At 39.2% G+C, this 23,907-nt stretch overlaps 1 protein-coding gene across 2 annotated transcripts in view; it reads right to left on the reverse strand.

Annotated features, from left to right (window-relative positions):
- WAPL (WAPL cohesin release factor) overlaps positions 1-23,907 on the reverse strand; it is a 60,038-nt gene that overhangs the window by 16,016 nt on the left and 20,115 nt on the right. The window contains exons 3-7 of one of the 2 annotated variants that reach the window (XM_010212297.2): positions 19,811-19,929; positions 8,099-8,194; positions 4,778-4,930; positions 4,398-4,534; positions 2,282-2,393 (exon numbers count right to left, since the gene is read on the reverse strand). In XM_010212297.2, the coding sequence (XP_010210599.2) occupies positions 2,282-2,393; positions 4,398-4,534; positions 4,778-4,930; positions 8,099-8,194; positions 19,811-19,929 (617 nt within the window). The remainder of the gene's footprint in view (positions 1-2,281; positions 2,394-4,397; positions 4,535-4,777; positions 4,931-8,098; positions 8,195-19,810; positions 19,930-23,907) is intronic. The other variant, XM_088526355.1, reaches the window with a different exon arrangement.

Raw genomic sequence — 23,907 nt, forward strand, 5'->3', positions numbered from 1 at the left:
AGAGATCTATTTGCAATGCTGAAGGAAGTAAGAGTTGTCTAGTCTACATCTGCTTTCATGAATCCAACCTCAAGCTACAGGTGATCCAAGAACTGGACCTTAGCCATGAGTATCACCTTCCCAGCTCTGTCAGTGTGTTGTAGAGGGGAGGGAAGAGAGAGAAAAAAGTAAAACATAATTTTCTCTAGACAGAAATCAAGGCGCCCTTAACTATGGAGCTGCAATTCATCCTTCCTCAGAGCTCAGAAAAGCATCCCCACTAAACACACACTGCAGCAAGTGCAGGGCAATTACACCCACTCTGCTCCCTGCCTTCCCTTGCTACTTCTATTTATACCCCAACTTGTGGGAACAGATGGTTATTTTGTAGGGTTCGGCATTGCATTTAAATTATCCCATTTTTTTAATTATTCACAAGCTGAAGACACTACAAAACAACATTTCTGTGCTTAATTACTGACAATTATAATGAAAAAACATATTTTTTTCCAAATAAATAATCTAATGCTCCAAAGCACTGACACTACAGCTGAGGAGACCAAGTCACAAACTGAAATTGCATTTTAAAGACAAATCTGGTAGAAAATTAGGTGGAATAAGTATTTTTCATATAAGAAAGATTAAAATATATTTGGGGGATGTAATTCAGAACGATAAATGGTAATTTTATTTTCTTTGCTGGTAAGAAGAATAGCTTTCTAACTGCAGTTTTATAACCTTATGAAAATAGGAAAGCACCCTACTTTTTCATCCCTTTCCACTGTATCCATCCACCGAACAGTGTATGTTCACATTTGTTTCCATTAGCATTGTCATTGTGCCCATTCACTCATTTCCAAACTATCTTACAGAAAAAAATAACAAACACTTGTATAATATTTCTTTTTTTCCTCAGTGAAGCCAAAGTTTTGTTATTTATCTCAAATGGATTCAAAGCCATGCAAGTTGAACCCACTGAAATTACTTTTGAGTTACCTTCCACTGAGATTTATTGATTTTAAACAAGTTAATATTCCACTAAAACAATTTGTAAAGGAGAGGGTACTATATAAAGACAGAAAGATTATATAAAAGACAGAGGTCACTGTTGTCAAAGCATATAATCTTGTGGAACTGGAATATATAGTTTGGTATTTATTAATAGTAATTTTATAGATCAATGATTATATAATATTGTACAATCCACATCAAGAATGTACTGTAAATATATTAGAACATGAACTTTCAAGTTTTTTTCCCTGATAAAAGGGAGCACTTCATCAAATACAATGAAAATAGTGAGTATAATCAATGCTTTTTGTTACTGCAGACTAATAATAGCATGTAATTTCCTTTGAGCTGTATGGTAGTGCTTTTGAAAATGAAGGAATAATGGTAAATGTTAAAAGACAGCCTAAAATATCCTGAGCAGGCTTGTATATTTTTTCCAAGGAGCTGAAGCTGTTTTCTGCAGCTCTCTTGCAACTCAGTGGTGGTAACTGCTCTAAATAGCACAACTGCATGTTGTTTATTTCCAGTATCATTCAGCCCCATTTTGACAGCTCACAAGATAAAGACAACATTGAACCTGGCTCCCATGTACTGGAGCTGGCCACTGCTAACTTACCAAGGAGACAGAAAATAACCTATTGATCTAAAATTAGTTACTTAAAGCTCTCTAGCTCTTTACTACCCACAGTAAGATTTCTGTGGGTTCAAGATTTTCTTCCGCAGTACCTGCAGCTCTGTTAGAGCCACTACACAAAATAAAGAAGCCTAATGGGATATATATGGTTGCTACTCACCCCAAGTAGCATTTTCTGTGTTCAGGTTCTGCAGCAACCCTTTCTTAAGGGACACCCCACAGAGGCAGGGTTTTCAGGCACCAGAATAAAAAATAGCGACTTTCACATGTGAAAGAAGTGTTTAATATTAACTAAGCTTGGTACATGAACTGAGCTTGTAAAGCTGAGGTGAAAAGAAAAACCTACACTGTTTCAGTTTTTAACTCTCAGGACGCAGGGTCATTTAAGAACAGAAAAATTTACCTATATTTTTCATTACATATACACTAGACATTTAAAACTGCATTACAGCACTGCTCAAGGAGACGAGCGCAACACATGCAAAATAAACCCACACTGCTAGGGAAAAGGAAATCATTTACATGCAAGCAAGAGAAAAGCACTTAAAGCAATCTTTATTAGAGAATTCTTACTGAAGCAAAATGGAATGATAAAGCAATTAAAGACTAAGGAGGTGGAAGAGCCAAACAGTACAAGTTTACACCATGTATCAATACCTGGTGGTGCTGGGAGTCATCCAGTGTTTTGAAGACCATGGCTACCATCCCATGCGCTCTCAGATGCATTCGGAAGCTGGGCATGGCGCACTTGGTCGCCAAGCTGATTACACTAGAGAGAGATAATGCTGAATTAGAACAATTAAAACTACGATGTCTACAAAAATGGCACATAAACAAGCCAAAAATGACTGACCACATTCCTCAGGCCCCTACAAGCTTTGCCTACATGTTGCTTTTAAATTTGATATAAACCAACTTCCTAAGTGGTAAACTGAGCAATTTATTCAAAACTATCTGCATCTGCTTACTTATTTTGGCATTGGCTAGAAACAAGGCCTGGAAGGACATACTGAGCTTATATTTTCAAATAAAACCAGGAATAATATGGAATAGCTAAATCCAAAGTCAAAGATTCATGGGTTAAGTATGAAGCAGGTTTAGAGACATGAGAGAATTTATTATGGAACAAGCCAGGATTATGAGCATGAGCTCCTATCACTACCTAACGGTCATTTGACTGAGCAGATCTGCTCATGCCCAACAAAACTTTCACAAAAAAAGAATATTTCACTATTTATTAGTGCATTTATGGTTGAGGAAAACATTACAAATTTCAGGAAAAATCTGAAATTTACTACACTAGCCCCATCAAACTTAAGATTTTGATTATAAAAATTAAAGTTCTTTTCCTAGATTTATTAGCAAATTGCCTGTCATTGCTAGTTGAGCTCCAACATTTAGTCATTTAAAAATATTGCTTTTAAATGTGCAGTAATGCAAAAGTGATAATCCATGAAGTCTTCTATGACAGAGGGATCTTACTATAAAAGGTTGTATGAGATGGTGTCTTAAGAGCAAGGGGTCTGTCTCCAATCACAACAGCACCAGTTCAAGCTTACCTACCAGTTTCTGATTCTTTTACATCTACTGCTATCCTTACACATTGCTTTCCTTTGGAAAAAAAAAAACTTTTTATTTGTTAACTGAAAGAAAAAAAAATTATGGTGTTTAAGTTACATTCCACATCTTCTATTTAGAAAGTAAAAAAGTCAGTTTAAGATCCTAAGACACTTGCCGTACAAGGAAGTGAGGTGAGCAAGGAAAACAAACCTCAACTGTCACCACCGTATTAATCTCTATAATCTCACACATACAAACAGGGTTACAGATTTCTTGAATTTATACTAAAGCAACAATATCCATTGCTATTTCTTGAAGACCATGGATAATAATTTATCTTTAAATTGGCGCTCTCAAGAACATATAACTTTCTCATCCACAGTAATCTCTCAAATAAAGTGCCCTCTTCACCTATCTATATGGATTGAAATTCTTCTCTAGTATTTGTAGTTTGCTAAGCAGGCTGAAAATTTACAAGAAGAGAAATTATTACGTGGCTACAGAACATCCTCCTCAGTACTCAAGTCCAGAGAAAGGAAAACAATATTCATAAATATTTATATTTATTTTTAATATTACATGACATATATTTATATATGCGATATATAGTATTTTTTTCAAAGCAGAAATACGATTTTTTAATATTAGTTTAGCAATAATGTGTAGCTTGCAGTAAGTAACATGGCAATGTTACAAGGCATGTTAGAAATGCCTCCAATTAATGTTGGGATCACATTACTGCACTCAATGTTACCTATATTATTTCTCAACAGAAATTAGAGAGCTGTTAGAATTGAGCAAGATCTCAATATTATATTAATTTTAAATCATAATCAGCATGCTTTTTCATCTAGTCCAGATACTATTTTAGAATTGAATTCTGCAGGAAAAAAAAAAAAAAGACTTTTCCTCACATAAGATCACATTATGCAACACTACCAGAAAATATTCTTAAAATTTGTCATAAGAAAAACAAGCTCAGAAAACATACCCTTACTGTAAAATTTCCCATTTTGTCTTCCTAATCAGACCACTTACTATTATTCACAGCTTATCATGCTGACAATTCTTTCCAAATTCTGCTCTTCATAGCAGAAATGCCAGATAACTACTAACCATTATGTTAACGTTAGGTCACTTGTTCCATCAATATGCATTTAATTCACTAGCTCCTTGATATCCAAGTTCAGTGTTTTATATTGAGATATCTTACCTAAGGCAACGTGTGTTTAGGGGCTGATTGCTCTTCAATCCACTTAGCAAATACTCAATATCATCTGTGAACTCTTGATTTTCACCAAATTCCACTACATCGTTGAAGTGCTTTACATGCTGAACAACAGTGTATAACTGGAAGAGACAAATATTTTGACCTAGGTAAGTTGCTCTCGGGATCAATTACAGCATTAACAAGTACATTTAAAAATCTATTCAGTTTTGAGTATAAAGAAACATTAAGAAGTCAATGAAGGCCATTCAACTACTTAATAAAAAATTATTTTATTAGGAAAGCTAAACTTCATTTGACACTTCCTTCAGTACTTAGAATTACCGACAATTCTTTATCTTAAAAATTTGTTTAAGAATACTTACTTCTTTGTCTTCTTTCCTACATTTCAATGCAGTTACTATCTCTTGATAGGGCTGAGTAGGTATTGTCACAGTTTTTATCACTTTGGGAGGTGGTGCAGGAGCCTTAAAAACTCCATCATCTTTATGAATTGCCTCCTTTGAAGATAGCCTTACCTATTAATAAGAAAGTGCTACAATGGGCAGATGTTTTGAGCATGTCAACATATACTAAACACATCAGGAAACAGAACAGGTGTGCATTTGTCAAATTCACATTTTGGGACTAGTTGGTTTTGCTCTTACACTACCAATATGTACCTAAGCTGTGTGATAATGTACCTATTCTTAAAAAAAAAAGGTCAGAAACCATATGCATTTGTAATATTAAGCAATTCCGAATAGTCAGAAAAGCTCCAATGAAATTTTGAAAAAGGGGAGAAAAAATATATTTTACACTGATTCTTTAAGTTTTAGAGTAATGAGAACTACCAACTTCAGGGTTTGAAAACAATTATTTGTTTTTACTTACAAACATCTTAAAATATTTTTCCCCTTAACTGGAGCATCCACGCCTGCAGGAGCAGGTGGCTATGCTGAGCCATCGTAAGCACTCTGGTCCTGGTATGAGCAACCAGACAACCCTGTCCCAGCAGGGCTTGAGCTGCAAAACTCCGTGTCTGCTGCTCTCACGGGTGGCTACAGGCTGCTGCACTGCTCTGTTCGGGTGCAGCTATGAGACACCCACCTCTCCGACTGCGTCCTTGGAAAGGCAGCCTACCAACACAATTCCTTTAGCACTATAAAAACTGCCACTGTGAAAGTTTCAAACAAATAGAAGAGAGTCTTGTAAACTCACGGTATTCTCCACATATTGGCTTTACATATATTTGCATTATGAACGCTTGTGAAACAATCTACGGGCATTTTAATAGGCTCTTTTTAACCATAATAAATCTATTCTGAAATATAAACAGACAGCAAAGAACTTGTTGTTAGGTCTAGAGTAACTATTAAGAAATTTCCTGCCACCTTAGGCAAGTTTTATGCATTTCTCAGGAAAGGCTGAGAGAGCTGGGCCTGTTCAGCCTGGAGAAGAGAAGGCTGAGAGGGCATCTGAGCAGTGTCTATAAGTACCTCAAGGGAGGCAGTGAGGGGATGGTGCTGGCCTCTTCTCACTGGTGGCCACTGACAGAACTAGAGGAAACAGTCAGAAACTGAAGCATCAAAAGTTCCACAGGAACTTAAGGAAAAATTTCTTAACAGTGAGGGTGCCAAAGCACTGGAACAGGCTGCCCAGAGAGGCTGTGGAGTCTCCTTCTCCACATCTTCCAAACCCGCTTGGACGCAGTCCTGTGCCACGTGCTCTAGGTGACCCTGCGTGTGCAGGGGGGTTGGACTAGATGACCTCTAGAGGTCCCTTCCAACCTCAACGATTCTATGATTCTATGTTCTCCTCAATATACTGCTCTGTATTAACTCAAGGCTAGTTTAAGCTGAAGTGTTAGCCTATCCTTGGGCTGCTTTTTTGGGCCAAAATTCAGTCACAAAGACAAACAAGATAGCACAGGGCTTATTGGAACAAAATAACCAAAGGCCACCATCTAAACATGCAAAGGCCAACAGCAATGGTCATGTACTCACACTCAGTCTAAATAACACCATGCACTTGTTGCCTTATACAGAAAATGAGCATTTTCAGAAGCGTCCTCTGAACCACTAGAATTAGCACCGATGTACAGAGAACACAACCCCTACCCCTTGCACGCAGTGTGAGCAGTTTGCACCCTACCACTTCCCACCATAAACCTCAGACAAGCAGGTCCAGCTCTGCATGCGACACCTACAGAAATTAGGGAAGCAGGGTCACCCATGCAAGGACTGCAGCTGAACACACGGATCAAGGCTTATTTCTTTTGTTACTCTCAAACTTTGGTCATATACATATAAACTGAGGCTAAAAACTATGCCTGAAAGAAATTCAGGGCTACATCATACCATCAGGAGCAGCTACAAACTCCCCTGACTGGTTTGTTCAGTCAAACCTCTGCCATTTTCCTGAGCATTTTGATAGTTCCAGATACAGAGTGGAAGCTTGATGAAAGCAAATGTCTTGCCCAAACAGTAAAGATCCAGACATTTTCTTAACCTGAAAAGGATGTATTTAAATATTGAACTGTGCCTAACAAAGGTGTGGAGGTCTTTGAAGGGTCTGAACCCACCACGAGCTAAAAAAAACGGAAGGGTGTTATCACACAGTTAGTGCCACATAAATTGACAAAATTTGCCTTCAAGTTTGGTACCAGTGAGAAATAAAAGCTTCAGTTCAAATGCATACAAGTTAAACTAAACAAAGGTTTTAGGGTCTTTATGATTTGATCCAATTTTTAAGGGATAAAGGCTAAAGCATCTGATCTCTCCTCAAATGTTAGCACAAATTGATATTTTAGAATGAGTCATTCATGCTTCCCAGGCAGTGCAGTTAACACTGAAGGAAGCTGACAATGCTGCAAGAATGCAAACAAGCATGAAGCCAGGAGAAGCTAGTTTTGGGACCACGAGATGGGTAGAATTAAAAAAAAAATAAAAATACAAGTAAGCATTAAGTCAGCTGAATTCAGATTTTCTGTTCTCATGCAAGTCAAGTAAGACACTGAAAAAGCAAAATTTACTGCAAAAATACTGCCAACGTACAGTGCACGATCACTGTCAGCTTTTACAAGTGGATAGCCCTGGATTCTGGTTTTAGTACAACTTAAGTAAATAGAATCACCTCAAACCTCTGAACAAGCACTGACTTTGGAACAAACAAAATCAGTTCCCTTTCAGAACACCTCTTGGTAAATTTTGTGTTTTGTTCATGCTTGTGTCTGATACTATCACATTAGCCATTCAAGCTGTATACAGAAAATTGTCTCCTCCCCCTTTTCTCAAGGTCCAAGAAGGCAATCCACAAGGCTTTGCTCCATTACATAAAGGAGAAGCAAACCAGATCTTCACTTTAGAAGTTTTTCCTTTCTGCCTGATATCTCTTAGATTCCCAGGCGTATCAGTGTGATAATTCTAGGGATGATCATAGAGATGAATTGGAGCCTACTGTCAGAAAGCTCAACTTCACTATACAAGGGAAGAATCTGCACTGCTGTGTTTTTAGGTAAGAGCCCACTCTAGACTATTTCCACTGATACAGTTTCCTCACTGTCAACCACACAGTGGCATGTATGATGAAGTGGACTATAATGTGAATTACTGTGACCTTCCCAAATAACTTCTGCTGGTTTCAAAAGCATCAGTGAATCATAAAGGAGAAATCTTTATTAAAGTTAATAAAGACACGTTACTTACCGGGACACTAGGTGTTTTCAAAACCGGTGGTGCTGGCAGAGCCTCTGATTCTGGCTGGTTCCAGTGTCTAGCATTATATACAGCTTTTGTTGGAGACTAAAAGATAAAAAAATACACAGTACACTAAGTAAAAACTAAATGAGCTTCACTTTTCCTCTTGTCTCTGCAACAACACAAGTTTTCACTCATATCCTCAGTATAGTACGTATCAGAAAACCTGACAGACTTTGAAGCATCTAATGGATGTAAAGACATACAAATTTATACAAACAGCTCAAGTCCTGATGCGTATGTATTTCAAGAATTTTTCAATATTTTCTCATTAAAATGTATACATTCAAAGAAAAAAGTAAAATCTTTCTATAAAAAATAGACAGCTCGGAAGAAAAAAGTTGTTAGCAAATACTGTGTCAGTAGAAAATACGAATAAAGGTTTGATTCAAAATACAAGATCAACTTAGTTTTCGATGCTTGGAGGGATATAAAATGCTCAAGGGAAACATCTTAATCTGTACTAATAAATTAAGCAGCATCTTTTTCTGCTCAAAGCTGTGTCACAATAAATTGAAGATGAAAAAAATGCTTGACTTTTTTTAAATGAATGCAATAATGTTCTTAGAGAAAGGTAAAACAGATTTCCAGTATCTGAGTTTACCAATGTCACATCAAAATAATTCACAGATTAATATTTCATTTTTCACAATTTTAAAAATATGCCACATACTGTAGAAATTGTATAATATTATCATGCAACTCCTTATGCACAGTTGTATAGACTTTTTTCGTAGGGAAAAATATAAAGATATAGGCTTTAAAATTAATTTTCTGTCAAAATATAATGCATCAAATCCATGAAACCAATACTGGCTTGAAAACAGCACACAAACAGATATACAGCAAATCTTGCAATACTTGAAATCTTGAAATCTCTGGATTTCATACCAGTCTACAAAGCACAACAAAAACCCAGAGCAGTCTGCAAGTCTGGGGCTCCTCATCCACTCGAGTACTGTTAGAGCTGGCTATCTTGCTACACTCTTCCAGCCTTTACAAGAAGAGAAACTCCAGCAGAACTTCGAAGAACATTACTCGCACACCAAACTCTGAGCTATGAGTTTTCAGAGACCAAAACATCTGTCGAGTTTCAAATCATTTTGTTTTCCAAGTAAAAGAAAAAGTCTCTCCTTTTTCCTCCAACGTGCTTTTCCGCTGTCATAAGAAATCTACTTTAGTGGATCTTCCTTTATTTATCAATTGTAAAAAAGAAGTGCTCAGGCACTCAGCAGCAGTAACCACACAAAATAGCCACGGCTTTAACAAGTGGAGCTATTTTGCCAAGAAATTATTCCAGACAGTAAGTGTGGAGGGGGTGGCCAGAGCATGTGGCCATAGCAGCAACACAGCAAGGGTGCCCTTACCTAGGAAGGCTAATGCAAATTTTCCTCTCCCTGTCACTTCCACCAGTGAATGGTTTCAATGCTTCTTGGTTATTTTTAACTTTAAGTAACATAAACACTAATTTATACAATTTCCTACAGTCTCACCAGGCAAAACCATTTTTTAAGTTCAGGTGCTGCAGTTCTGACTGGAAATGCCTATCCAAAACTAGACAGTGTTACAGAGATTCTTCTTTGAAAAAGGTTTGGTGCTGACAAAATGCTAAAGAGAGAGAATAATTCTCATCTTCTGCAAATTTCTAAGTAGCATCTTCGTATGCTGAATGTGAATTAGGTTTTGTGATCAACATATGAAAGAACTTAGTAACAAAGATGCATTTTATCACCAGTTTCATAAATACATGAGGTGGGGAAAAAATGAGTATTTGCTGGTTGCTTCCCCAGAATTACTCAGCTGCTCCAGTGCATACTGCAGGTTGGGAAGAGAGCACAAGTACTCTGGTACACAGGACACTAAAAGGCAAAGTCTGCTGTATTAAACCACAAACACAGAAATCAGGCATGTTTTTAGTATCCATTTCGGTTCAGGGTGAGGCTGGTGGAAAGATGATGCACAGTAACCGTCAATGTCGCCAGGAGCCTCAGCTGCTACCGGTGGGACCAGACAGCAGCACGGGACAGCTGCCCCACGTGCTGCTAACAGGGGATAGTGGCATACTAAGGGGATACTAAGGGCCTCAAATAGCAGTTATGGTCTCGGGGGGTACCCCAGCCCAGCTTGAAGGATTCTACAGCTCACTCCTTACTGCAGCTCCAACACTGTAACAGAAAGCAAGCCCCCTTTTACATGAGAAATCCAGTGATGTTACCAAAAATGCCTGCTTTGAAAAATCAGGAAGCTTTCATGTAAAAGACCTCTTGTAACAGAACTTGAACTGCAAATGAACACAGTTGTAATCATTCAAAAATCCAAATGCATATGAATAGGACTTCTATCCACTAACCCCGTAGTACCTTGCACTTTTAGATAAAATTAACTTAACCTCCCAGCAGTTTTGCATTAGATAACCCACACACCAGCCCAGCGTCGCCAGCAGCTGATCCATGACCCCATCTCACTCTCAGTGCCCAAACTAGTGCAAAAAAAAACCCTTTAATACCAGAAGACTCTCATAAATCTTCTCTGAAAAAAGGAATACTGACTTTTAAGTAGCAGCCATGTAAGCAAGTGACTTATTTTCTCATCAAGGTAAGGCCACCTTGCAACTATTCACACAACAGACTTTTCAAGATTTCTGCCTCTCAAGAGGAGATCAGAGCAGATGCAAGTGGAAGCACAACCGTCCCCTGAATCCTCTGCTCTTCAGACAAATAAATTCTGGAATATTCATTAGCTGTAAGAGCTTTTACTAAGTAACAGAGCAGACTATTTCCTTTTTCCATATGTGAGGCTGCACAGAACTGACAGCTGCTGACATAAACAGATGTCTGAAAGGGTGCAAATAACTCAGTGTAGGTGCAAAGGGTGTTACATGTGCAGCACCATGCGTAGTCTTGGGAGTGAGCTGGGATGCAAAAAAAAAAAAAAAAAAATGCCAGGGATTTTTTTTTCTTTTTGTATTTTTAAATAAAATGCACGGGATTGGCAATTTTATAAGATCATCTGCAAGTGGCAGAAACTGTGTGTCATTCTTAACCTCTCATCCCTAAAAGCTTCAGAGCAGACTCCAAGCACTGGCCCCCTACGCACACTGACGCAGCCCTGCTTGCCATTCACAGATGCAAGAACAGCAGAAACCTAAGAACCAGGGACATGACTCATCCTGAAAAACTGGCAAAACAAGAAAGACAGCAGCTATTTGCAGGCAGGAATACTTTTCAAGATAAAGGACAACAAAAAACACTTTTAACAGGCATCTTGATAAATGTATTATTTTGGCAGTGGGGAAGACTCGTAGCCAGATGTTTGTCAAAACTACAAATAAGTTCCCAAAGACTCAAAATAAATCAGAATACTTGATTATTTACCATTAAGGAGTCACAGGCATTAAGAGCACTACTGTCTCCTGAGCGTTTGACTTGGAAGAGGAAAGAAAATATGACAAATACGTTAAGCAACAGAGAACTATTCGTAAAGTATTGTTTCTTTTGAAAGTGGAAGGAATGAAAACCCACTCAGGACAAAGATATTTTGTTTCAGAACAGGGAGATGGAATATCAATTCAGCAGAAGGCTGTCTGATAAAAAAAAAAGTTGATTTGGACTCCAGATAAGATAGCAGTATAAATAAAATCAAGCTAGAACCAAATCATTTATTTAGTGTTCATAATGTGAGCTGCATCTCCCCCATTTGGATCACAGGAGAAGATTAGGCCTAGTAAGTGTCTTCTGAGTGACCAAGGGAAGATTTGCTTTACAGCAAGCAGCCAGCCAGAAGTCAGGGCTGGCAGAGCACCGGTTCAGAGGGCCTCCTGCATGGCCAGCCTCTTCCTCCCACTGCCTGGGGTGGATGCAGCCCCGCGCCAGGCACGTGAGCCCTTCCAATCACCAAGCACCGCGTTTGAGGCGTTTCTAGGGGCACCCACACCACGGACTAGCACCTGGCAATACCATATTGCTCTACACAGCTAAGCAACAAAGAGGCTGCAGTTTCACAATACTTATGTAAAAGAAGCTAGTCAAATGGGACAGGCCTCCTTTAGTACCTTCTCAACAAATCTCCCTATTAAGGATAGATATAGAATACCTAGTGTTATGTGCTACCAGTATTTGGAAGGGTGACCCAAAGATCCCACAGCAAACATTACTACTGAGCACAGCAAGCAGCAGGCGGTTCAAGCAAGTCCTGCCACGGCAGGCGTCTCTGGAGACTCGCATGTCAGGTGGGTGGCAGAGCCACCGAGCAGTTAACCGCAGAGATGGGCCAAACGGTTCATCCTGTGCACAAACATCCTTGAACTAAACCGTCAAAAGCAGTGACTACTCGGACAGTTCATACAGTCTGAAGCTGTGAGGGTGAAAAAATTGAGATGAAATAGGGGAAAAAAAAAGTATCCCAAAGAGCAAGTCCAAAAGCCAGGCAACAGCCCACTGCAGGCTGCCCAAAGGAGGTTCTCTCCATTTTCCCCTTCTCCCCCATCAACTCCCCCCTCCTGCCAACATGCAGCACACGAGCATCCTGCAGGGACAAGGGTAAACAAGCACAGGTTGGTATTCAACCAGGTTTCAGGAGTAGCAGCAGCAATCGCAATGGATGGTGGAGGGGAGAAGGGTGGGCGGGTGGGAAAGAACAACTCGCTGAGCTTTTTCTTGCATCAGACTTCTGAAGAATTGCAAAATGTTTTCTGAGAGCTCAAGAGGCCCACAGGGTACAAAACACGATGGGTCAGGCAGCAAAGGGAAACATGAAACTTTAACCTGAAGAAGCATGGCATTGTGATAAAGATGAGATTCATTCTGTAAAAGAAATGGCCAAGGGAGGTCTGTATGTGGCACCAACAGGTGAACTCTGAAGCAGGAGACATGCGGTGCAGTTACCATCTCTGCCTAAGATCTACAGCAAGTCCAGATAAAGGCAGCAGGGTACTAGATACACTAGGCACCATATTGTAACCCCAAAGCTAGAATCAAGAGAAACGCTGCATGTGCCTTCAAGTAACTAGACCAGCGTGCTCCTCTGCAAGCACATGCTTGGCAAGAGGTGTTAAGAGTGAGTGTGTGCGTACGTTTGCACACATATGTGTGCAATAAGCACTTTGGATAAGGGAAGCATTTTCCAAATAAATCTCCTAAACTGGAAGATGCTCATGCAGCTATTAAAGGGCATTCCCTAAAGAGGAGCAGAACAGAGCTGATCCAAAGTAAAAACTCCCAGGGTGTGTGTACTGTGGAAGTGGCACCTCAGCAACAACTGCTTTTGCTCTCAGTTTGCTCAGGTTGCCTGCACTTCTATCTAGTGTAAATACAGCCATGGGCTATGAGCTGGCTGAACCAGCCAAGCTCAAACAGCATGGGAGCTTGGAAAGCAATCTTACATGCTTACCTGCATGTAAGTTAAGTCCCCACTGACAAATGAAACTGCAATATTTTGCATTCAGTTTTGCTGTTATTTTAGAGCTGTCAGCATGACTGAAGCCTCATGCAATTGAGCATTTACCCCATGTTCCCTATTTACTAAGGCACTGAATTTGATGGGGAGGGTAAAGAGAGGGGAATGGAAGGATATAATATTCAATCGCCAAGGAATAAGTTCTTGTTTTAGGGCCAGCCTCTGCCTCCTCCTGTCCCACTCCACACGCTACCTCTCCCCCAGGACAAGCAGCACCACAATCCATGACTCTTCCTGACAGCGCTCGGGACAAGGGAGCCGCCTCTCCTGACACTGCAGCAGCAGCTCTGAGCAGCAGCAGCAGCACAGGGAGCACCAGGGAAGGAAGCGGCTTGGGCAGTGCCAAGGTCCTCGCTCTGCAAAACACCTGCTTCACCCCAGGAGCACGGGCAGGAAGGCAAGGACTTTGAGCAGCTCCTGGCACTGGCTTTCCCTCCGAGGCAGCTTCAAGGTTTTATGCTCCGACTCAATAAGCTAAAACTACAGAGGCTGCTTTACTCCTCAAACAAGGTGACGAATCTAAAAACCAGATAGTCCTGGTTACAACCCTGTATAACTTAAGAAAAACTAAGTGGGTTTGGGCTACTTGCATCAATAGTACAAGGGAAAAATAATCCCCAGATAGTAACCAATAGGACTTCTGTACTGTATAAGCTTGCCTACAGAAGAATCTGATTATTTCACTTAACCTTTGCACAATCCTATAAATATCAAACTTGAGCTTAATGAAAACTATTATTATTCTATTAATCAAATGTATTTTTTTCTAAATTAGAGTGTGAACTGCAGTTAAATGTGTGAAATATCAGCTGTTTTACACCATAAAAAAATCTAAAAGCTTTGTTTTAGCCATTCCTCCTTTTTGTTGGGCACATTTCCTAATGTTTCAGCAAATTTAAACATTTAGCACACGGAACCACTCCCAGGCAACCATGGTTAAGGCAAGCAGGCAGTGCTCTGTACTGGCAGTTCTGACTGCGACGCTCTGCTCCTGCAGAAGCTCTGGCAGTGACTGACATGGCACCATTTCAGAACTGGGCTTCTCCGATGCTCCCAAAAGCAGCTCAAGCCATTGACAGGAATTAGCCAGAAACAACCGAGGCTGCACCTTTTAAAGAGATTAATCCTCAGTTAAGTTAAATCTCAAACCCAAAACATTTTTAACAATTTAATATGGGGAAATGCAAATTAATTTGAAAGCAAGCAAAAATAAGTGTTACCTGCAGGATGCCTGATAAAAATCTGCTGTAACATACAAACTAAGTGAGAAAACTACAGATCACAGCAGAATTCAGCTTCTTTCCTTCTCCCACACACCTCATTGCCCTTTTAGCCATATTAGCTAAGTCAAATCCACAGCCATGGGTTCTTACCTCCTCAGTTTTGAAGGACTTGCAAAGACAGGGCACAAATAATTCACTGGGAGTCAAGTACACCTAAATACAGCACTTGTCTCCAGCTGATACCCCTACATTCAGTCCTCTAGCCAGCATGGAGCACACATGGAAAAAACTTCTCTGACAGACCTCATTAGTTATATCCTTAAACCTGCATCCCGACAAATCCTATTAACAGCAGAAGAACCACGTGTAAGCTTTATTTTCAAGGACTGACAACACCGCACAGCGCCTAAAATTTATAACAGGAATTTGGTGACTCAAGATGACCAGATCAAACCGAAGTCATGCAAAAGACGATGAAAATCTTTCTGCAGGTTCAGCACTCTTCGTACACCAGTGATTTCATGTATCCTTCACACGTACCTGCCAACAAACATCCCCTTTGAAAACCTGCATGCATTTCTGTTCCTTGCTGGACATGCAGCATAGCAATTATTTGCACAACTTGAACAAAACATGAAGAACTGTGATTACAGAGTTATGATTGAACCAAATTTCCTCTTGGGCTCGGAGTGGACAGCAATCTTTTGGCTACATTACGTCTGCATTCAGCAGTGATGCCACTCACACATTCAACTCTACTGTTGTGCCTGACTATTAGTGTCACTTGATCAAAGAGCTACGTGTAATCCTGCCAACGCCAGCTGTGTTCAGCGAGCATTTCTCAGTTGCAACGTTGACTTAACCAGGTTAAGACGACTTAATCCCTCCTCTTCTGTTCCCTCAACTGAGAGGGGAATCATTTTTCCAGGCTCCTAGTGAGCCAGATCTGTCTCGTACGAGACATTTCCTTTTTTAAACACACATCAGTTCCTTATTCAGTTCAAGGCAGCCTGTCAAACTGCGGAACACGGGGAAGGGGAAGCAAGAGGGGCAAAAGGAGAGCAAAGGCAGCTTAAACACATACCTGGCTCTGTGTATTTTTAATTTTTCAGTAAAAACCATGTCTTACGAAACATGCCTTTCCTTTTTAAGCCTAGGGCAACAAGATCCCAACTTTTTCCAGCTACTGCACTTTATACTATTGAAGTAACTGTAAAACAGCATGACAATTAGAAACAGTGAAATAAAGTGAAGTGCCCAAGAAAATCCTTCATTCCACGCTCAAGTCAGTGGCTCAAGGGAAACACAAGGATATGCAAGTCAGCAGTAATGCAATTTTTCCATTCCTCTTCCTATATAACCCAACACCTACACAGAGAGGAACAAAGCGCACTGCTGTAATGGTCCTCCGCTTCCTGAGATAAGAAAAAATATACAGAAGGTCACAGAACAGACACAGATTTGCTAGAGGTAAGACACCCGAGTTTAGATAGTCAAGATAATCACATCACAAAAAGACAGTAAATGTACCTAAGCTAGCTTTTTTTTTTTTAATACACATTTAGCTAACCCTTTTTGTAATAGGAATTAAGGGAAGCATACATTTTAACTCAAGTCTGAAGTCATTAAGTAATGGATTAATATTAAGAACAGTTTTAATTTGAGAACTAGTCTCTGAATCAGCAGCAGTCAGTGATGTGTACTCCGCCTCACTTCACTAACCAAAAAATTTACTTTTCATCCTTTCCAGAAAATTTGAAGATATTCGAGACAATAAGTTGCATTCATGTTAATGCAAGCACAAAAAAAATACGAAATTAACTTGGTGCAAAGAGCAGGATCTAAGAAATTAATTCCAAAAAAATCATTTTTAAAGCTCATTGATTCTAAGGCAGAGACTAAACAAAATCCTGACAGTACCAACCCAAAACCTTGATCTTCTATGCCCTTTGTGCCCCCATCTGAGAAAATGCAGAAGATGCCTTTGAGTATGTTTACTGGAAAGATTCAGTACTCTGCCCGCTCTGCCCCAGGGCATGCAAGGGCAGTAAGTCACTCTTCCCTCTCCCTGAGCAGCCCTAACACAAGGATTAGGGTCCCGGCCCACTTTGCTTCAAGTCAAGACCCTCCCAGCCCTGCAGGTGAGCAGAGCTAAGCACTACCCCATTTATAGCAGGGCCGCATGATTCCCGGGTGGTGGCTGCTGGCCCGCCCTACGCTGCCCTGCTCTGCCCAGGCAGCACTAGGAGCTGCTCACAGACTCCTCTTACCAACAGGGCAAGCTTGGGAACGGAGCCCCAAAACGCTCCACAGCTCAGACACCGCAGCAGCAAAAACAAGTTCTTCCATCTTGCTTACTTTGCCTAACAGCTGAGAACGTGTCAGTTGTGTCAAAGTGCCAGAAGGTGTAGAGGGGCGATTAAGCCATAAGAATCCAGTATAAAAGGTATAGCACTGCCATATAGGGTTCCCATACTTATATGCTCAGGAGCAATGCGCTGAGCCAGTTTAATTAAAATTTTAAGCTGCAACAGCTGCAAACAAACTTTTGCAGATATTACTCATGCATGCTTCACACCCATAATTTAGGAGTTATGCCAATATTTATGTATTTTAAGTACATAATTACATTGCTATAGAACATAGTATTTCCCTGTAACTCAGACTCAGGATAAAGAGATTTAAAATCATCTTTAAAAGCAGCATTAATTCAGGTTGAGACTTTAAATCCCTAATGTATATGCTACTGCAACTTCTGTGCTCAGTATTATCCTTATGAACGAGTCAAAGATTTCAGTGAGACAGACTCCTTACACGAACAGTAGTTTTTAGACTCACTGTTAACAGCCCAAGTTAGCCACAGATGTCCACAATCTTTTACTACTCAAGCATCAGAAGTTTCAAGGACTTGCCTCTACTGTCAGACCATAACAGTCGGTTTGAAAAAGCATCAGTGAAAGCTGTGAGGGAGCGCAGCTGCTGACCACAAACCTTGCGGGGGGCAGAAGCAGCTCGCTGGATGTGCTGCAGCATCACTGTGTCACACGCTGCATCCCGAGAACTACAGAGCTGCTTCTTTTTCAGCTCAGTGAGACACGAAGAGCCAGATTCCTAACACCACCACCCAGCAGTAAAAGAGGATATGCTGGGTGCCGCGAGAAATTATAAAACAAGGTAAGGCAAATGTGCAAGAATGTCCCCCTCTGCTCAGCTTCGGTGAGGCCACACCTAGAAGCAGTTTCACAGCTCCCATTTTAAATCAGGTGGTTAATAAGAATTTCATTAGAAGAAATGAGATTTAAGAGTTTATAGCCATAGTTTAGAAATATAATTACAGTGTCTCTAACTATAACCAAAACAAGTTTTATAAGGTTTGTAGTAGCTCCATGTAATATAGCCATACCATTACAGAACATGCAAGTTTAAATCTGAAATACAGCTACAGTCGTTTTTACTCATGTATCAATTCCATTGCTATAACATCAGTAACGTCATTTAATCCTTCCAGTTTATTCCCAACTGCGAATTTTCTAGACTTGTGTCAGTATTTTAACATATATTTATAATATGATACAGCTGTAAGGTTTTTTGCCTAGTTTTGGGATAAAAATTCAAGATTAAAATAATTTTCATATAAATCCTTAAGTACTTCAAGTTGAAGCACATCAATATTAAAAAGTTTTAAAAAATCCATGATCACAAGAACACCTATAGCTCTTTTATGCTGCTGAAAAATACAGCAAGACAGCCTCAGTCAAATTCACATTCCCCACAGTTCTGTCTCCCAGCCAGCCTGTGACCTGTTCCAGACAGGGAGCAGTAGAAAGCTGCAATTTTAAAATATATATATATTATTTAATCATCTGATAAATTATAAACTTCAAAAACTATTAAAGAGGAAAGAAAAAACACCTTAAAATATCACTTCAAATAAAACTGTACAAAATTAGCTGCCTTAATGAAAATGTAACCATTAGGATGGCTTAGGGAAAAAATGACATAGGAAAAGACTGTTTTCAAAAATACTTACAACTTGAAAACTATTAACACATTCCTCTATCAAAACACTTCTACTTTAGCATGCTATGTCTTCCAAAGCTTTAGAAACTCAAAGGTAAAATAGAAATGCAACTGTACTTCCCTCATCAGTTTTTCCTTTCTTATTACAGTGGTTCTGGATTGCCACAATGGTTAAGAGAGCAGAATCTTTTCACCAGATAATGGGAACTTATTTCGCAGAGAGCATATTAAAAAAAGACAGGGGCTTCAGAAGCAGGTATCCTGGACAATCAAGTAAAATAATCTTCTGAATAGAAACTACATTGATCCTGCTATTGCAAACCTTCCCCCTTAGTAGCTAAATACAACTTTCTTTGTACATGAATTTTTAAAAACCTCAAAATAGCGAATAATGTATAATAGACACAAAAAAGACAAAAAGTTCCATTAGTAATATGAAATGCCAAATTTGCACTTAATACAACACAGTAAGAGGGTGTGGGGTGGGGTCTATGGGTCTAGGCTTTATTTTCTTTCCTAATTTAATCATCTAACTCTTCCACATGCCAGTCAAATGCACCAGTCCTTAACAGAGAATATGAATATTCTTCCAATTGCCAAAGGAAAGCTTCCAACTTCAGTCTTGTACCACAATACATATTTCTTGGAGAATGAAAAAGAAGCACAATACACAGCCTTTAATGATGCTTTAACAGCAGTCTAGAAGGAAAAGAATTACCTTTGAGCAATCCCTCCTCTCTGACTCACAGCTGAAAAGTGAAATTCTCAGTAATCACTACAAAGTTTTACACTTGAAGGCCTTACTTTTCCAAAGGTAAAGTGTAATCTGAACAGTAAAATTCAACAGATTCTCAAATGCAGAAATATACTGGGACAAGAGCCCTGCTTGAAAAATCTACCACAGTAGAGTTAACTCAAGTAAGAGCTTTGTCTTGGCCTTTCTAAGCCAAGGGTTATTACTCACCCGCTTTGGTCCACTAAAAATCTTCCTGGTGTTTTCCTTAGATTTGTCACCTTGTTTGTTTGTGGATTTTTTATTGCCTTCAGCCACACTAGATGCATCCTCTGAAAACTCAAGAAGTTCTGTAAAACATAAAATATAAGCACAAAACACAACCATAAGGGAAGTTGTTGAATTGCTGCAGTATTTCTTGCATCTGAAGCTTCCACATCTAGAACTTCTAAAGTTAGATAATAAAGAAATATAATCTTCAAACATAAAATCCTTTTTAAATCCAAAAGTCCTGGAAAGTTCGCTGACTGGATTGTCATAACATGTAGACAATACTAGAACAATATAGACTAACGATTTTGACAACTTTGCTTGCCTATCATATCAATTAGCTCTTATTTCCCCACTCCACATTGTCCAGAATGCCCAGCTTCATGCGCTTGTTTCTGACTTATAGCCACAACTCTTGAGCAAGCAAATTGAACAGTAGATGGGATTCTTCAAAAGTGCAAGAACAAAAACATTAGAAGAAACTTTTCTACTGCAAGTAGAGGACTAAAGAAATTCTCATTTCTCACGAAGGCAGCATGTTTCTATCTGCTGTTGCTCCTGCAAGCAGTGCAAAAACAACTGTCAATCACCGCTCCAGACAAGAGCCAGCAAGAAATGACTGCGGAACAGCCTGTTAATACAGCCAGTGACTCTCTCACCAATGTTTTTACTACTCATTTTTAGAGGGAAACCTTGCTATTCACTGCTCTAATTAAAACTTATCCTATTTTTTCCCCTTAATCTTGTGTTACATTTGAAGCATCATCTCTTGGAGAATAACTTAACATTTTTTTTTATCCAGCAAAGACCAGAAGTTACCATAAATTTCTAAAAAGAAATAGAGGCAGGCAGAGAGAAGCACTATTTCATCTTTAAAACCCTTTAAAAAAACTCATCTACTCCAAAGACACTGCTGCTATTCTAAACTGCACTGCAAAAACACCAAGTACTGTTTTCTAAGAGCTCATCCACTGAACAGGTCTGGCCAAATTCCTAGGTGAGAAGGCTGAAAAATCAGACTTTCAAGCAGCATTTTCAAGCACACAACACTCACCTTGATTGAGAATGACTGCATAGACTAAGTTGGGGAATATAAGTGTTCTAAAAATAGGGCCTGGATGTCTTAAGTGACAATCCATCTCGGCAGCCCTATCACAACCTCTGGAAACACTTTTAACAAATGCAGTTCCCAAAGTGAAACCCACCACAACCCCCCCAAGTATTGTGGGTTAAAAGTTAAATTACAACTCAGCCACAGCAATCATAAACATGCAAATTGCTCTAGAAATGCAGGACATTATTTCACACACTAGATTATCACAATAATTTATGCCTTGCACCAAGACTTGGAGCTGCTATAGTGCTTAATAGCAATTAGTAATGCTCTATTATCACCTGAACCATAATTTTACAACCATCTAAGCTCCTGCTTTTGAATCCCCCATGGGATACTGAACTATCCCACACATACTATATAACTTTCAACTCAAAGCAACTTGTATGATAAAAAGTTTCAACTCCTCATCATCTTTTGATGATTTCAGCATATCAAATACCTTTGTAATTAGTTTCATAGATTTGAAATGCTTTTATTTGGGCAATGTTCTCCAGGGCCTTCTAGGGATCCTAAATGCATTATGCAGATATAAGCTACCAGCTTCGCAAACCTAAACTAAGTGGAAAAAACATCTTTTGTTAATATTAATTGAGCCATGAGTAGTTTGGTAAGCAGTGACACTAATGAAGACTACTCCACTGTCTCTCTTGTATTGATTCTGCAATGCCTAAAAAGGCAATAATCATACTGGCCTCTTTCCAGTATGGAAACATATAATGCCTTTTCTCCTCTATCCAACCATCTTCAAGGTATTTAATAATTTTGAGCCTATTAGTCAGAATTGGTTAAAATCAGAAATAAGTTCAAAGATGAACTAGAAGCAGCACTACAGTAAGAGCAGAAGTGTAATTTCTTATGGAAAACAACCTAGTTGTTGTATTTTAGACTTGACAGTAATTCTGCAAAAGATTTTTCAAGCCCACCTGGGACTCTGCTTTGAGGACTTCAACAGTTCTTGGCTGGCTAAAAGAGCCTATTTCAGTGATTGAGTTTTGTGGAGATTCAAGGAAAGAAATAAAGGAGAGGGAATTAATCTGTTCATCAGAAGCAAACCTAGAGCTAGATATGTCCATACACAAAATCTGTTTATTATCCATTGAGAGTGCAGGAACCTCGGTTTGCTCACTGCAAGAAAAATGAGTGCATCACATGTTTAGCTACATATCACAAGTGACTTACAAAGCAAAATGTTAGGATGTAACACTAACATGACAACAGGAACACAAGAACACAGTCGTTCTTGATTAATGCTTAAAAGATACAGTAAAGACAGATATAAGTCAGATAAAAAAAGGAATCCATGTTAAAGGGGATAGATCCTTGAGGGAAATGTTTTAGGGCAATTGTGCCATTCTATTTCTGAGAAGCTATATTAAGACCGGCAAATGTTTAATTTTAGTCAGAGGATTTTTTAAAAAAATTTTGTGCTCGCCACTTTCTATAATAATTTTACTGTCATTAGCCAAGAAAAAAACCTAACATAGCAAACATCAGCATATACCTAAGCTGTCCCTGTTGAATAGCTGAGAAACTAAATGTTCTGAAACTAGAAGGTTAAAAAACCTTATTGACCACCCAAACCACTAAACAGCATGACAGGGTCTTTAGAAAAAAAGAGAGGCAAATTGACAGCAGTTACTTCCAGAAGCAGAATACGTCTCAAAAATGCAGACTTTTCATCCTAACTAGAGCTCTTTTGGGTTAAAATTTAGGCTTCCTTTTGATTAGCTGCAATTGGCCTTGGACACAGCTCCCCATCAATTAACATAGTCACCTAGTAAAGTCAATCTCCTTTAGCATCAAAAGCCAGCAAGACAAAGAATACAGCTCAGTGAAAGACAGATAAAATAAATAATACCCCATCATCCCCAGACTTACCTTTTCCTATTCTACCACTTCTCCCAGAGAATTCCTGCTCAAATTCATGCCTGCTCTTATCTGGAGTTAACAAGGTACTTGGCACTTCAGCAAAGCACAGGGACATTTCAAAGGGCCTGGGGTTCTTATGCTGCAGATGGGACAGTTTTCTCCCATACTGATAAAACAACATGGGCAATGGTCTCAGCAGAGAGCTCACCAGCTTTGAATTGTGGCAAGCCTATACCACGCCTCCAAATGATCTATCTCCTAGCCACACCTCAATAGATTACTCTATCAGGTAGTTTTTAAGAGGGACGTAAAGTTCACTGAGTTATGTTCCCTGAGCAAGCCTGCTTTCTCATGACTATCTAAACAAGAACACAGGTGCTAGCCCACATCTCATGGAGTTATTTTAAACTCAAAGACTTTGAAATCACCCAATCGTCTTATTTGCTGAGCTACTGGCATTAGTTAGACACTGACATTAACTCATACCTCAGGAAAAAGAAAAAAAACAAACCTGAAGGGAGATACCAAGGGAATAAATCCACATGGCCAATGGAACAACAAATTTACTTAGTAGTTTCCAGGGCTAGAAACCAGAGAAGTAATCCAGTACTTAACTTGTCAATTTGGAATGTGTACATTGGCTTTTTATTTGTAAGTCTATCTGTTAGTACTAAAATGTACTCCACAAGATTAAGTTGCAGTAGAATTACCACCTTTCAGCACTTTTTCGTTTTGGAAGAAGCAATATTTCATAAGATGCTCTCATATTTTCTCTGAAATTTAGACCCAACATCTGCATCCTCCCTGGACGCAGAAGTTGCTTTTCCTCTGTATGCAAAAAAGATGCTTCACAACAGTGCCATACATTTTTACTCTAGCTTCAGGTATAGATCCAGAAGCCTGTGTTAAATTCTCAGAAACTCAATAATTCTTCGTTATATTTAACAACTTTAACAGGGACATTCTGAGCTGTCGTTATACTCAAGACTGTAAAATGTCTGAGAAAGAGATAACACCAATATGCCAGAGGCTTACATATTTTAAAGCCACAGGCTCCCTGTCTTTATAATCT

Source organism: Tinamus guttatus, unplaced genomic scaffold (genome assembly GCF_059628265.1).
Source record: "Tinamus guttatus ecotype Peru unplaced genomic scaffold, ASM5962826v1 Tinamus_guttatus_pri_ptg000246l, whole genome shotgun sequence".
NCBI lineage: Eukaryota > Metazoa > Chordata > Aves > Tinamiformes > Tinamidae > Tinamus > Tinamus guttatus.